Genomic DNA, 16,766 nt, shown 5'->3' on the forward strand with positions numbered 1-16,766 from the left:
AAATGCACCTTTGACAGCAGATGGTTCCTGATTCATATCCCATTCATATCTCTCTTTCTTTCCTGCATTGGGCACATCAAGAAGGAATGGGGGGGGGGGGGGGAGGATACACTTTGGAATTTGACCCCCCAATCCCTGATAAGGCCGCCAGACCAAACTCCCTTGCCATGTGTTCAGGGCTCAAACAGTAACCAGGGGCCAAAGGGATTGAATAGCTCTCTGCTTATAAATTTCCCCTTTTCACACTACTTACTGCAAAGGGGGGGAATGGAAAACAGCCCCGTTGGCACATTTCGGCCCATTGGCAATATTTAAGCCGCCTCGTGGATTGGTAGACAAGCGCAATACCCGAACGGCCGACAGGAGCACATTTGGTGAGTTCCATCTCCAATCTAAACTTGTTTCTGAGCATGATTTCCCAGAGTGGATTTGTTTCCAATGGGGTCCAGGGAGTGGGTTTAATTCCCAGTTCTTGGGGGCATTTTGGGTGCCCCCAATGCCAAGAAGTATCAGACTTAGTTTCAGAGGCAACAATGAACCCGGCGCATGGTTTGCCATCTCGCTCTGGGCCTGCTTTCAATGGATTTCCTTCAATGCTCCCCTTGTTCTTTTCGGTTTCTCTCCCCCACCTTCGGATCGGCCTTGGCTGCTCCCTCCCAGCAAAGCAAAGGCACTTGTGCTAAAGAGGGAACTGAGTGGGATGAATGAGGCTGTGCTCAGAATCCACAAAATCCCCAAACTTTCCATGCACTCACAGTGGAAGAAGGATACCTTTGCAAGACCAGCGGGTCATCGGTGGTGGGAATGGAGAGGAGTGGAGTGTCAGAGGTGAGTGTCCCAAAGTCCCCTTTGAGCTCATCCTGGGAAACTCACTGCCATAGAGCATTGCAAACAAGGCAGACTTGGCTGCAAGAACCAAGAAAGGCTGGTTTCTAGCCATGGGAGGAAAAGGAGGGCACATCCTCTGGTTTGGGCAATGAAGCAAGATGTCCTCCGTTGGGCTGTAATAGTCCAAGGATGTGGCTGCATTGTCAGAGGGTTGGATTAGATGACCCATTCATTGTCACCCTGCCTGAATGTTTTCAGTCCAGACTGGACCAAAATCCTACATTTATGCATTGCATAAATATCTGCACAAGGAATTATGCATTGATTGCACGAAGCAGTTGTGTTAAATAAAATACGAATGCATGGCATAGGGAAATAATTTGCTTCCATCGCGGGAACTACTCATCGACATGAATTGATTGATTGACCCAATGACAATGCAACTTGCCAACCGATTCAAATGCAAGTGGGAATGAGCCCAATGAAGGGCAACCAAACCAAATGTGCAATAATGCTGCCAGTTTGAGCAGAGGCAGAGAGATAATGCATTGGCCAAGAATGCCCATCCGCATGAGCATTGCATGCCCAACTCAAGTTTGGCAACCTTGGACTGAATGCAGATGTGTGGCACATCAGACAAAAATGTCCAATGCCTTTCGTTGAGGGACTTACACATCTGTGAGACACCAAGAGGACCATGACCCATATCAAAACAGCAAATGCATCCTTTTGTATGCTTGTGCAGGCAGACAAGAGACTCTGTGACCCAGCCCTACTGCTCTCAACATGCTCTGTCAGAGGAACTTCCTGCAATATGAATGGGATCTTGGCCAATCCGGGAAACAACACCCACATTCGCAAGTTGGAGCTTTGGCTATCAGCCTTGTCCCTTTCTTTACACAACACCTTTGAGCCAAGGAGACAAACTTGTTTGTCTGCTCTTTTGATACCCGCACACAATGTGCCACTGGGCGATGGGCAATACATCATCCCCAGGAGTTTTGTTCTCATGCCCAGGCAGAATGCCATAACCGGACCCTGGAGGAGGAAGAGTGTCCCCTTGGTTTGACTTGGATACATGCAAGGGAAAGTAAGTGTGGTTGTCTGGTTGTTGGTGCCAAGAAGGATGTCTGGGGCTCTTTGGCTCAAGGGAGGATCTGTCCCATTAGGTAGACACCTTGATGCCCACCATTGCTTCCAGTCAAAAGTGGGAGAGGTGGCCTAAAAGACTGGCTTCTCATATCCATCTATCTTGCCTGATTTGGGTAAGTAAGCAGGTCACTTCTAGGTAGAGACCATCAGGAGGGAATTGCAAAGAATTGTAAATCTCCCAGGATCTCCCACAGAAGGACAGCTGTAGCTAGTGTTGTTAATATTAGCTAGATGGACAACCCTCCATCAAGGTCTGGTTTAGTTTAAAGTGGCTTTTTATCTGTTTTTATGCTTTAAAGTCAATGGCACAAACTTCAGGGTTCTGGGGTGCAGCAAGGGTAGAAAAGGATGTGTTACCAGGAGCACAGTTACTGGTAACTAGTTACTTTTGGGTGAAGAAGGGAGACGATGCATGCTAACAAAGGCTGCATCTGCACTGCAGAATTAATGCTGTTTGGCACAACTTCAGTTGCCCTGGCTCCATCCAATGGAATTGTGGCATTTGTAGTTTTGGGAGACATTTAGACTTCTCTACCAAAGAGCTCTGGTGGCACAACAAACTACAAATCCCAGCATTCTGTAACACTGAGCCATGGCAGTTAAAGAGGTGTCAAACCACTTTTTTCCCTGCAAAAAAGATGCAGCCAAAGCTACAATTCAAAAGCAGTGGAATGGATAGGAAGTGGGGACAAACTGGGGGTTTATTGGTGTTATGAAGCACAGTTTCCCATTACAGTATATTGAAAACTTACTTGTTAAAAAGGGCGGCTCTTTTGTCAGAGATTGTTTTCAGCCTTTACGACACTTTTTTATGGATATTTATTTATTTACAGTCTCACCTTCCCATTAGCCTGGGATTTAAGGTGTCTTAAACCCCTATTAATGCAAAACTTAAAACATAATGAAACCAGAGTTCTATTTATAAAAAGCAAGTTTAAAAAAGCACGAGTTAAAAGCAGTTTTAAAACACATAATAAAATATGCAGTCCTCTCTCCATTAAAACCTCCACCTGCTGCAACATGTTAAAAACCAAAGGTTTCCCTAAATAAAAACCTTCACTAAAAAAAGAAGAATGAATGAATGTGTGTGTATTCATCTTTAATTTGAAAGGCTTCACTTCTGATTTTCTTTGTTACTTTTTCCTTTGCATATGCAATGATAAAGCCAAGAAAAATGTAATAATGAGAGCAACAAATTATTTAAGGGTTTCCCTTGTTCAACAGTATAACAAATGATTTCAGGATGTTATTTCCCAAACACTGTAATGATCAGGGATCACCAGCATTGAGGCCATGCTCTTGAGGACGCAGCTGCGTTGGGCAGGACACGTTTCTAGGGTGAAGGACCATCGCCTCCCAAAAATAGTATTCTACGGTGAACTCGCCACAGGTCAAGAGCGTAAGAGGGGCGCCACAAAGAAGAGACACAAGGACTCCCTGAAACAACAGCTCAGGCTTGGCCAAACTGATCACCAACAATGGTCTGCCCTGGCCTCGCATCGGGAGGCATGGAGACGCTCTATCCACCATGTGGCAGCCTTTTTCGAAAGCTCACGCCAAACGAGTCTAGAAGAGAAACGACAACGCAGAAAGAACCACAACCTGGAAACATCACCCAAGGAGACTTTCCGCTGTGCTTTCTGCAACTGGACCTGTTTGTCCCGGATTGGCCTTTTTAGTCACCAACACGCTTGTACAAAGCGCGGGATGAGTCCTTCCTGAATCTTCGTTCGTGAAGCAAAGGCAGAGTAATGAGTGCCCAGAATGAATTACTTTAAAAAAGTAACTTGCCAGGCTCTGGGAGGGATCTGGGAACAACCTCTTGCAATATAACACTGTTATGTGCTGCTTGGCTCTTACAGACCTCAAAAATAATTCTGTAGATTAGTTCTAATTAGCGTAGACCCATTTAATAAATTGTTGAATGGTGAGTCAACCTTAGTAAATTCCATTAATTAAATGCATCTACTTGAGTTGGAGAGAGCCATCATGGTGTAGTGGTTTGAGCATTGGACTATGACTCTGGAGATTGGGGTTTGAATGCCCACTTGGCCATGAAAACCCACTGGATGGCCTTGGGCAAGCCACACTCTCTCAGCCCCAGAAAACCCCATGACAGGGTCACCTTAGAGCCCCCATATGGTCCCCATAAGTTGGAAATGACTTGAAGGCACACAACAGCAACAACAACCTGAGTTGGAACAAACAGTAGGATTTAGGGTCTCTCTCTCTCTCTCTCTCACACACACACACACACACACCAACCAAGTGAAATTCTCCTTAGTATCTGTTTGGGGAATAACAGGAAGATTTGCATTGCTGTTTGATTTCCCATTGTCCTATTGCATTAAACATAAAACAACCAAGATAAATTAGAGCCAGGTGCAAGGTCTCAGAAGATGCTTTTTTCTTTATGAGGAGGAGGAACATACTTTGGTCACAGTCGTTGGTTTAGAAGAAGGATCCGGATTGGGAACCCAGCGAGAAGTTGCCCAGCTCTGCCCATTCCTGTCCAAAATGAATGGCACAGATGAACAGGTGATGTTTCCACCAAAAGCAGTCCATGATGCAGCCTCTTTTGCTCTTCATGCCCTCCAACATCCCTCAGATGAAAACTGGGACACGTCTGGCCATGCAACGCCAGATTGTGGCCAAGGTGGCAAACCTTATGAATAAGGAAGGACAGGCAAGCCAGGAGAGTCTGCAGCAGTTGGCTTTTGCCAGAGCCAACTGGGAAGGGCCAGAATCTGCCCTGATTAGTTTGCCTTAGGGTCGCCGTAAGTCAGAAATGACTTCCAGGCATACAACAACAAACAACAATGTATGTGCAATGTATTTAAAATGTAATTGCTGTTCATGAAGGCTACTGGGAACGACCCTTCACCTTCCCCCTTTTTGGCCAGGAAAAAAACAAAAAGGTGGCATATGGAAGCGGTGCATTTTGTGTGTCCACAAAAACAGACTTGGGGCCCTAGGCTTTTGTTTTTGGGAAGCCTTAATGACCACAGTCTGATGCCACTTGGTCAGACACCTCCTGGTTTTCAATGTTGGGAATGTTTCACACAAATTGTGCATTTTTGGATGATGTGTAGCTACTCATCTGTGCCCTCTGTGCACCGCTTGGTTGGCTGGACTTGCAGAAATGTGCCTTGTGCGTTATTCCCCATTGCACAAGGGGACAAGGAAGGAGTGCCACTGGTTGCACAATGTCAGGAGTCAGCAGGAAGGTGGTGGTGCATGTAACCACCACTTAACTACCTGGGTGTAGGTTAACATTATTCTCCCACGATGCTGGATATCGGCTATTAGAAAAAGATAGACCTGGGTTGTTGGTTCTGGAAGGCCAGGACACAACAGAACAGCTTCCCTGGCTTCTTTCCACAAAAGACTCACTCCTTTTGCTGCTTTGATCCAACTTGTTGCCATTGGCACGGGCGTCTCTGACCTCTCTGTTGAAGTGTGTCCCTCAACGTGTCAGCAGCCAGCCCTCCCCACTGGAATCCTCTTGTTTCTTTCCCCGCTGGGTTGAAAAACTGCCCAGGCCCAAAGCAAACAAACTCTTTGGCTGTCTAATCTTTGCATTGGATCAATCGCTTTGGGTGCCTGCCACCAGGGAAGGCATTTATTTTCTTGGTTCCCCCTTTGCAAGTCACAGGAGGTCTTCAGGGAGCTCAGCTGGAGTCAAAGTCGGAGCAGGGGTTATATTTGACCAACAAGTCATCCAGAAGTTGAGCCAATCCCTCACATTGTGTGGCTTACACTTTGCTTTGTATTTTGCTTTTTCTCTGACCAGATAAAGGCATTGGGAAGGGAAAGCATCCAGACAATTCCAGGAGCCATGGAACCGAGGAGAACCAGATGGGATGCCTTTCCCCAAAAGAACCTGGAAGCCGTGGATATCGCTGTCCTGGTTTTGTACTTTGTCTTTGTTTTGGCTGTTGGACTCTGGGTAAGGAAGACATTTCCTCCTTTCATTGAGTCAACCAGAAAATGTTTGGAGCATGGAAACATTGTTTTGGGTTTGAGGGGAACTATGCCTCCCAGAATCCACAGTTTAGCAGGCTGGCAGGGCAATTCTGGGAGCAGTGGTCCCACTTCAAATATGAATATAAATATAAATATAAACACACACACACAACATGTATGACATACGTATATATAAATAACACTTTCAACACTTGGAGATTAGATAGATAGATAGATAGATAGACAGATGAATTTGTTGTTGTGTGTTCTAAGTTATTTCCAACTTATGGTGACCCCTAAAGTGAACTTCTAATGGGGTTTTCTTTGCAAGTTTCTTCAGAGGGGATTTCTCCAGGTTAAATTGGGCAGTCCTGCTTGCTGAAATGGATAAACTGACAATGTTGGTCATGGGGAAATCTTTGCAAACCCTTAAGAAAGATTGGAGATTTTCTTATTACTTTTTTTTTTTTGGCAATTCTGCTGGGGTTCTATGTCTATTTTAGGCTTCATATATTAAACAGTGTATATGTAGTAGAAGTGTAAATATAATATAAATATAATAGTGGCATATAACCATTAATTCGGAAGCAGGGAATTGGTAGTGTTTGTTTATGTTTGGTGGTTTAGCTGAGGTTGTAGTTTTGCTGTTTTGTGAACTAGTGCGGTGTAGTGGTTTGTGCATAGGAGATTCGGGGGTTTAAAAAATGGCCAGAACTGGGAAACAATCCACAAGAGCCTAAACATTCTCCTACTTTGGAAAAAAATATATAATTCCCTCCAATGTTTCATAGATGAAGACTTTGACACATGTGGTCCATGAACTTTAGAGTGTGATCAAGATGGCAAAAGTTATGAATCAGGAAGAACAGACAACCTAGGAGAGCCTGCTGCATTTTGCTGTTGCCTGAGTACTGGGCAATGCAAATTTATCCTCTAAGAGCAAACTACATTTGCATTCAGGACTCTGTTTGCAGCGTTGGAAGTAAGCTGAGGACAGAAAGGGAGGAGGAGAGAGAAACTGTTTTGAAAGCAGCTGAAAAAGTCAGAAAGCAAAGGATGAACTGGGACTGTCCCTTTGAAATTGAGATGGTTGGAAGGCATCATACCTCTGCGCAGATTCTTTGCCACCTTGCTTCCAAAGCCCCAGCTTACTCAATATCTTTCTAATCTCCCCTTCTTCACAACTGCAGAGACTCATGCTTGTTGAACATGCTGCAAACCCTGATTCAGAAACAAGGCACAGCATTTGCACAGTGTTATCTCTCTCTCTTGGGTAACTTCCATTCCCATTCACAGGGCTGCAGAGGCTTTTGAGAGATGACTCTTGCCTTTTCTCTCTGGTGGGAGCCAGGAACAACATATTATTAGCTCTTGGCATCCTCGGCCTCCAGGGCACCGTGCCATCACCTTGGCAGAATCTGAACATGGCAAACAATGGGACTGCTGCCTTGTTTGAAGGTGCCATGCTAGTGGAAAGCTTCCCTCCAGAGTTGGTTGCACAAATTATTCCCTTCAGGCTCTGCCAGGATGCCCAAATAGTGACGTTCCACAAGGACAGGTATTCTGTGTCCGGCCCCACACACTTCCCCATTGCCCTTTCAATCCAGAAAATGCCCCCTTCTGTCCTGGTCCACACTCCACACACACCTGCAAGAGATTTAGCTAAGGGCCAGGAGGGCACAATCAGGGTATTTGGTGAATTCTACAAAGGAAAATGAAATTTTGCACCAGTCCCTACGTTTCTATTATTGCGGAGAGTGAGACACTGAAAAGAGTTCAGCCTGTATTTGCTGTAGTTCACGTTCCCTTGTCCAATTTTCCTCAACCTTTTCTTTCTGTTTCCAAGTGCACCGCTGAATTTTGAAATGGCTGCAATGCTAGAAATTTGGGACTGAAAGAAAATTTCATTCTGGGAGGTGGAATTTCTTTATTTGTGGGGGTCAATATGTCTTCATTTTGTGCCCAGCCCTGGGGGTTTCTGTGGCTGCCTTCCCAAAGTCTTCATCCAATGCTCAAACCACAAACACCACACTTGCTCTCCCAGTTTTTGAAATGGAGCAGAGAGGGTGCTTGAGGGATTTGCTATGGTGCATCCAGCCTTGACCTTCTCCCTGTTTCTCCCAGTCCATGTGGAAGACGAAGCGGAGCACTGTGAAGGGCTACTTCCTTGCTGGAGGAGAGATGGTGTGGTGGCCGGTAAGTGGCTTCCTATGCCAAGGTTTTTAGTCTGTTTTTAACTAGTGTATATTTGATGTGATTTTATATTACAGTATATTTTATGTTGTGTATATTTGATGTGATTTTATATATAGACGTTTTAATTTGAATTTTATAACAATTTCAAGGGTTTTATCTGTGAGCCGCCTTGGGTCCCTCCAGGGAGAAAGGTGAGATATAAGTTAAATAAATAAATAAATAAAATATGATTCTCAGGTGGCAAAATGTGAGTCTTTGCCGAGGTACTTCTCTCTCTGGCCTAGGGCAGTGGTTCCCAACCTTCCTAATGCTGCAACCCCTTAATAAAGTTCCTCCTGTTGTGGTGACCCAAACCCATGAAATTATTTTCATTGCTACTTCATAACTGTAATTAAATAGGTGTTTTCCAATGGTCTTAGGCGACCCCCATGAAAGGGTCATTCGACCCCCAAAGGGGTCCCGACCCACAGGTTGGGAACCACTGGCCTAGGGGATGGAGAGTGTTATTTCTTTCTCAGGCTGCTTCTGCAGCACAATACAATGCACTGCACTACACTGCATTGCACTGCACCACACACACACTATATCGCATTGCATTGCCCTGCATCATACTGCATCACCTCACATGGCACCACAGTGTACTACTCTGCACTGTACTGCACTACGCAAAAGCAAAATATGTGATGCACTGTGGTGTACTGTGGTGCACTGTGTTGCAGCATCACATTCACACTACATCACATTGCACCACACTGTACAACACTGCCATCACACTATACCACATTGCACCACACTACAGAACACTAAAGAATGCTGCACAGCACTGCACTACATTGTACCATAGTGCACCACACTATAGAATGCTGCACAACACTGCACCACATTGCATGAGACTGCACCTGCAAGGCAAGGCTTAGAGCTCTCAGAAGGCACGGAAACCGCCTTGGCACACAGTCCGAACTCATTCCCTGCTCCTCTCCAACAGGTGGGGGCTTCCCTGTTTGCCAGCAACGTGGGCAGTGGGCACTTCATTGGCTTGGCTGGTTCCGGTGCGGCGTCTGGCATCGCTGCCACGGCCTACGAATGGAACGTGAGTATCTCTTTTACGGGACCAGCCCGCTTTCTCTGTGGGTGTGTTGCCAGACATTCTAGGGCCTGGCTCTCTCACAGGATGAGTTTTAATGGTGCTAGTTGGCATGTTGTCCCTCGCTCTCATGGCAATTTAGACTGTGGGTACGGCGTGCCCACCGGTTCAGTTGGCAAACACACATCTTGCCCTTTGGCCCAGTTGCTCAATCTCAGGGCGGCTCTGTTGATACACCCTTCTTTCCCCCTTGCCAAGGGTGCCCGACTGTTCCAGAAAAAGCAACAAAGTACATTGTTGCATCACTCGAAACACGTTTTTATTTGGTGTATGTTTTTGTGGACTTTTGCCCGCTTCCTCAGAGGCATAAGGCATGATGGCATGGAAGGACAGAGACAGAATTGGATGGAAAGGAAATCCTGGGGAAGCAGCCTAGAATTGCAGCCAGTTCTGTTTCAGATCTTCTGTGCCATCCTGCACCACACTTTTAGTTGACTGTTGAATCTGGCCTCTCAACAACTACTGTATGTAAGTCGACCTCATGTAGAAATTGAGAGCAGGTTTTGAGGATTTGGGATTTTGATACAACCCAAAGGTAAAACTTAGGGGCATGTAACCAAGAATACAAAGATGAAGCAAAGGAAAGTGATGCTGAAGAAATTGCAAAATTCCAGCAAGCATTAATGTTTGTGCTCACCTAGCAATTCCCAAATTTTAGTGCTCCAGGTGTTTTGGCCTGCAACTCCCAGAAGCCCCAGCCAGCTTAGCCAACAGTCAGGAATGTTGGGAGCTGAAGTCCCAAACATTTGGAGGACCAAAGTCTGGGAATCTCTGACCCAAAGGCGGGATGGATGAGGAGGGAACTCCACTAAACAGTGGCTGTGTGATGTGAAGAGGAGGCGACCAGGCTCATAAAACACAAATATAGTAAAATGGATGAAGAAGCAAAGCAAAGAAAATGGTGACCACATCAACAATGATTATAGCCTTTAAATCAGGTGGAACCAAACAAGGAAAATGGATCTGCACAGATGTGGCCCATCTCCTACCTCAATAGCTATGGGAACAATGCAAGAAAGTTGCTAAGAGGCTTATTTGCTCTCCTGGTCTGTTCCCAGCCAACTCTGCATTTGTGAGCTGCTATGCTAAAGCGTCAACTATTTATTTGGAGACAACTGAAAATGAAATAACCCTCCACAGGCCAATAGACAGCTATTGAGGCTTGGCAAAAGACTGCCCCCAAAGCAGTCTGATTTTTCAGTAGGTTTTGTTCTTCCAGGAAGGACTTTGGCTGGAGAACTGGCAGGGATCTCCAGGGGTCACAAAGGTGGGACCGTGGATTCAGGTCCCATATCTGAGTAAACCCCATAGCCCTCCACAGTTGCCCACCCCCATTATAGACAATGGGAATTATAAAGGACAGGAGGTGTTGGAGGATAGTGCTGTCGTGATGCAGCCCACCTTGTGCCACTCTGAACATTGTATCTTCCTCTTCCTCTTCCTGCGCATCTTTGATCTGGCCTTTCTTTCCCTCCTCAGGGCATGTTCTGTGTCTTGGTGCTGGCGTGGCTGTTTCTTCCTATCTACATTGCAGCTGGAGTGAGTATGTCATCTACACTTTCGGGGAGCAGGAATGGGCTCCCAAATAAACCTACTCATAGCAATCAGTTCCTTTGGGTTTGGATTGAGGATGCAAGGTGGTTTGGATGCCAGTGGAACTGGAACAGAATCTCCATTGGCACAGTGGCACGGAGGGAGTCGATGGGCTGGGTGGGGTGGAGAACATGGTCGGGGAGGCCATTGCATGGTCATGCCATCCCCTCCAACATGTCATAGATAAGGACCAGGATGTGAGTCTTGCCAAGCAACATTGAGAATGGAAGATGCTGCCTTGGAGTGTGGTGGAGTCTCTTTTAAGCTTTTAAACAGAGGCTGGATTGCCATCATCACATGGAAGACTTGATTGCGTATTCTTGCATGGACTGGATTGCCCTTTCAAATCTAGGATTCTTTGATTCTACGTGCTCAAGATGGCAATAGTCATTAATAAGGAAGAACACACATTTTGCCTGAGACAAATAGGAAGAAGGGCAAGACTCCATCTCTTCCTCTCCTCTCTGCTGAGTTACTTGAGTAGAATCGCTACTACTAAGTCACTTGAGTGCAATGACTACATTTGCACTTTGAGGAGTGGGGGAGAAGCAGCTCACTTCCATTGATAGAAACTGAGTTCAAAATACAAAAATTGTTGGCATTCAATTAACACATCAGAGGAAAGAGTAGAATCTTTGCCCTCCCAGTGGAGTCAGGGAAAAGCAAACGGCTGCACCTTGTCCGCTGTTCTTCATTCATACCTTTGGCTACTGGACCCACCATCTGATGTTGCCTGGTCACATATGTCCATAGTTCCATCTGGGAAATGTTGGAAGTGTGCATAAAATCTCTTAACGCCATCGGAGGATTTCACAAGACTTCCAGCACTTGAAAGTGGAGACTGCTTTGGTCGCCTTGGTCGATGATCTCCGTCTGTGCATTGACAGGGGAAGTGTGGCCCTGTTGGTGCTCTTGGACATCTCAGCAGCCTTTGATACCATAGACCATGGTATCCTTCTGGAACACCTGAGAGAGTTGGGAATCGCTGGCTCTGCTTTGCAGTGGCTACGTTCCTACCTCTCGGGCAGATTCCAGATGGTGATGCTGGGGGACAGCTGCTCCTCTATGAGAGAGCTGACATCTGGCGTCCCTCAGGGCGGCATTCTGTCCCCCATCCTGTTTAACATTTACATGAAGCCGCTGGGAGAGATCATCTGGAGACATGGGGCGGGGTGTTATCAGTACGCTGATGACGCCCAAATTTATTTCTCTATGTCTCAGACTGCTTCAGTGACCAAGGAGGGCATCTCCCCCCTGAATGACTGCCTGAAGTCGGTAATGGATTGGATGAGGGAAAATAGACTTAAGCTGGAACCAAATAAAATGGAGGTACTTGCAATAGGTAACCCCAATCCGGGTATGGAGATAAGTTCGCCAGTTCTAGATGGGGTCACACTTCCCCTGAAAGCTTGGGGATGCTCCTGGATTCGTCGCTACAGCTGTCTTCTCAGATTGATGCGACAGCCAGGAGCGCCTGCTATCAGCTTTGGCTGATACGCCAGTTGTGCCCCTACCTGGAGCAACGGGACCTAGAAACAGTCGTACATGCTCTAGTAACCTCTTGTCTTGACTTCTGCAATGTGCTCTACATGGGGCAACCTTTGTGCCACGCCCGGAAGCTTCAATTGATACAAAACATGGCAGCCAGACTGGTCGCCAGAAAATCCAAGTTCGACCATATTACACCTATTTTAAAATCACTACATTGGCTGTCTATTAGCTTCTGGGCTCAGTACAAGGTGTTGGTTATCACCTATAAAGCCCTACATGGCCTGGGTCCAGTCTACTTGAAGGAACGCCTCCTCCCATACAATCCTTCCCGTACACTCCGATCTTCCAGGAAAAACCTCTTACAATCTAGAAAGACCAGACTGGTGGTGACCATCCGGAGGTCCTTCTCTGCCACCGCTCCAAAAACCTGGAATGACCTCCGGAAGAGATTCGCTAATTATCCTCACTTGAGGCTTTCAAAAAGGCGACAAAAACCTTTCTCTTCCAGCAGGCCTTCCCCGATTGATAATGTCCAGAACCATTTGAATCCCCCTCCTTTTATTATTTTCCTTTTATTATTTTTCTTATTTGCGGTTTGTTTTTTGTTTTGTTTTTTAATTCTGATGTATTGTTATGTGCTTTTTAACCATGTTTTACTGTTTAATTTTATAGTTGGGAGGGAGGGTTGGGCCGAGGTCTTGTGGGACTTGTTGTTTTTATTATTGTGTATTGTATGAACTTTGTTGTTACCTGCCTCGATCCTCAAAGTGGAAGAGGCGGGATATAAATAATAATAAAAATAATTATTATTATTATTATTAGTCTTGCTGCTCTTGTGGAAAAGAAGTGTGGGTGTGTTTCTTTGTGCAAACATCCCTTTGCTTGCCTTCCCTTTTCATTGACACTCTCATTCCTCGCAGGTGACAACCATGCCAGAGTATTTACAGAGACGGTTTGGTGGCAAAAGGATACAGATCTTCCTAGCAATCCTCTACCTGTTTATCTATATATTCACCAAAATCTCAGTAAGTAAGGAGGCGAGAGGAGACAGAACAGAATTGACTTGGAAAGAGTAGGTTGCCATAGCCTTAATAGTGACCTTTCTGCCTTTTCATGTTTCTTTCTCATACGAAATGTTGTTGTTGTTGTTGTTGTGTGCCTTCAAGTTGTTTCTGACTTCTGGAAACCCTAAGACAAACCTATCATGGGGTTTTCTGGGGCTGAGAATGTGTGACTTTTGCTTAAGGTCACCCAGGGAGTTTCCATGGCCAAGCAGCAATTCGAATTTGATCCTATGCCTTAAATGCACATCAGATCCATTTTCAAAGTGAGTCACTGAGTGTTTAATTCTGGAAATAGCAGATTGGAATAGTTACTATCATTGTAACTCTTCCAAAGTCACATCTCTGTTGTTATTGTTGTTGTATGGGTTCAAATCAACTTCAACTTATAATGACTCTCTCCTAGTTTGGCAAGATTTATTCAAAGGGGCATTTTCACCATTGCCTTCCTTTGAGGCTGAGAGAGTGTGGTTTGTCCAAGGTCACCCAGTAGGTTTCCATGGCCAAAGGGGGATTTGAACCCTGGTCTCCTGGTGTCCTAGTCCACCATTTAAACCACAGCACCATACTATCTCTGACTAGCAAGATTTTTCCCCAGGAGGTTTTGCCATTGCCTTCTGCTATAAGGTTGAGAGTATGTGACTTGTCCAAGGGGGGGGTTCCATGGTTTAACAGGGGTTCAGTCCTTGGTCTTCCTGAAATCTCATCCAGAACTGAAACCACTATGACATGATGGCTCTTGGTAATGTTTGAGATACATTGGTTTATTATGGATTTATTCTGAGGATGTTTCCCATTCTCTTCCTCTGGGTCTGAAAGTATGTGACTTGCCAAAGATCACCCATCTTGAACTGTGTTGTGCAAAAGATACCTATTGGTTCATGCAACTGGTACTGTATAAAAGCCAATTACCCAAGCATATAATATATTACCTGGAAATTGCCTAAGAAGCTGAACTCTCTCTCTCTCTCTCTCTCTCTATATATATATATATATAGTCTTGAGATTGAGGCTTTGAGGTTTGGCTTCAGGAATTTGGATGAGAGTTCATGGCTGCAGCTAAACAGACCTAACCAGGGAATTTCCCTCCTGAACATTTATCATTACTGGGTTTCCTGTTTTCTCCATCTATTGCCTGTTTGCATTTGCTCCCTTCTGAATATTTCATAGAATCATAGAGTTGGAAGAGACTGCAAGGGCCATCCAGCCCAACCTCATTCTGCCAAGCAGGAAATCCAAATCAAAGCATCAAAATCCAAATCAAAGAGGCCATCCAGCCTCTGCTTGAAGACCTCTAAGGAAGGAGACTCCACTACACTCCAAGGGAGTTTGTTCCACTGTCAAACAGCCCTTACTGTCAGGAGGTTCCTCCTAATGTTGATCTGGAATCTCTTTTCCTGGAGCTTGCATCCATTGCTCCGGGTCCTGGTCTCTGGAGCATCAGAAAACAAGCTTGCTCCCTCCTCAATATGACATCCCTTCAAGTATTTAAACAGGGCTATCATATCACCTCTTAACCTTCTTTTCTCCATGCTAAACATCCTCAGCTCCCTAAGGCGTTCCTCATAGGACATGGTTTCTAGACTCTTCACCATTTTAGTCGCTCTCCTTTGGACACGCTCCAGTTTCTCAATGTCCTTTTTGAATTGTTTTGCCCAGAACTGGACACAATATTCCAGGTGGGGCCTGACCAGAGCAGAATACAGTGGCACTATTACTTCTCTTGATCTAGACACTATACTTTTATTGATGCAGCCTAAAATTGCATTGGCCTTTTTAGCTGCCACATCGCACTGTTTACTCATGTTCAACTTATGGTCTACTTGGACTCCTAGATCCCTTTCACATGTAGTTTCATTCAGCCAGGTGTCCCCCATAATCCTATATCCGCGCATTTCATTTTTCCTCCCTAAGTTCCTTACATTTCTCTGTGCTGAATTTCATTTTGTTAGCTTTGGCCCAGCTTTCTAGTCTATTCATGTCATTTTGAATCTTGATCCTGTCCTCTGGGGTATTAGCTATTCCTCCTAATTTGGTGTCATCTGCAAATTTGATAAGTATGCTCCCAATTCTGTCATCCAAGTCATTGATAAAGATGTTGAATAGCACTGGGCCCAGGACAGAAGAGCCCCAATGGACACCCCACTGGTCACTTCTCTCCAGGATGAAAACCATTGCTGACCATCCTTTGGGTTCGGCCAGTCAACCAATTACAGATCCATTTAACAGTTCCTTTAGCCCACATTTTACAAGCTTGTTTGCAAGAATGTCATGGGGAACCTTGTCAAAGGCCTTACTGAAATCAAGATCTACTATATCCACAGCATTCCCTTCATCTACCAAGCTGGTCATTTTATCAAAGAAAGAGATAATGTTTGTCTGGCATGACTTCTTTCTCTGAAACCCATGTTGACTTTCTGTGATTATGGCATTGCCTTCTAGATGTTCACAGACTCTTTGTTTAATGATCTGCTCCAGAATCTTTCCTGGTATTGATCTCAGACTAACTGGACAATAATTGTTGGGAACCTCTTTTTCCCCTTTTTGAAGATGGGGACAATGTTTGCCCTCCTTCAGTCTGCTGGGACTTCTCCTGTTCTCCAGGAGTTCTCAAAGACTGTTATTGTCAATGGCTCCGATATTGCATTTGCCAGCTCTTTTAATACTCTTGGATGTAGTTCATCTGGTCCTGGAGACTTAAATTCATTTAGATTAACAAGGTATTCCTTTACTATCTCTTTACTTATTCTGTGCTGAAGTTCCCCTATTCTGTCCTCTGCTCCTTTATCCTCAGGTTGAGCCCCTTTTCCTTTTCTGAAAAGACTGAAGCAAAGAAGGTGTTGAGTAATTCTGCCTTTTCTCTGTCTTCTGTTAGCATTTTGCCATCTTCTCCATGCAGTGACCCTACCGTTTCCTTCTTCCTTTTGCTGAGGACATATCCAAAAAAGCCCTTTTTGTTGTTCTTGAGTTCATTCTGCGCTTTAGCTTTTCTGACTTTAACCCTACACATGCCTGCTATGTCTTTGAATTCCTCTTTGGTGATTTCCCCCTTTTTCCATTTCTTATACATCTTCCGTTTCAAATTCAGCGCAGTTGAAAGTTCCTTAGTCATCAATCCTGGTTTCTTGAGACATCTCCCATTTTTCTTCCTCATTGGAACTGTTTGAAATTGTGCCTTCAGTATCTCTCTTTTGAGAAACTCCCAAAGTTTCTCAAAAGAGAGATGAGAAGGAGGACAGGAAATAGAAGGAAAAGCAGAAGATCATGCACTAGGACATGGGGCAAGGGGAATGTTTGGGATACTAGATTCCAGACATTTTGCATGGAAATTCTCC

At 45.0% G+C, this 16,766-nt stretch overlaps 1 protein-coding gene across 2 annotated transcripts in view; it reads left to right on the top strand.

Annotated features, from left to right (window-relative positions):
- The first annotated feature begins 209 nt into the window (after window positions 1-209).
- Window positions 210-16,766, top strand: part of SLC5A11 (solute carrier family 5 member 11) — a 26,599-nt gene continuing 10,042 nt past the window's right edge. Inside the window, exons 1-6 of one of the 2 annotated variants that reach the window (XM_042437982.1) lie at window positions 210-374; window positions 5,774-5,929; window positions 8,071-8,142; window positions 9,128-9,232; window positions 10,766-10,825; window positions 13,291-13,395. In XM_042437982.1, coding sequence (XP_042293916.1) covers window positions 5,819-5,929; window positions 8,071-8,142; window positions 9,128-9,232; window positions 10,766-10,825; window positions 13,291-13,395 — 453 coding nt within the window. In that variant the 5' untranslated portion in view covers window positions 210-374; window positions 5,774-5,818. Of the gene's footprint in view, window positions 375-5,773; window positions 5,930-8,070; window positions 8,143-9,127; window positions 9,233-10,765; window positions 10,826-13,290; window positions 13,396-16,766 lie in introns of those variants that run through there. The other variant, XM_042437981.1, reaches the window with a different exon arrangement.

Source organism: Sceloporus undulatus, chromosome 8 (assembly GCF_019175285.1).
Source record: "Sceloporus undulatus isolate JIND9_A2432 ecotype Alabama chromosome 8, SceUnd_v1.1, whole genome shotgun sequence".
In the NCBI taxonomy this organism is placed as follows: domain Eukaryota; kingdom Metazoa; phylum Chordata; class Lepidosauria; order Squamata; family Phrynosomatidae; genus Sceloporus; species Sceloporus undulatus.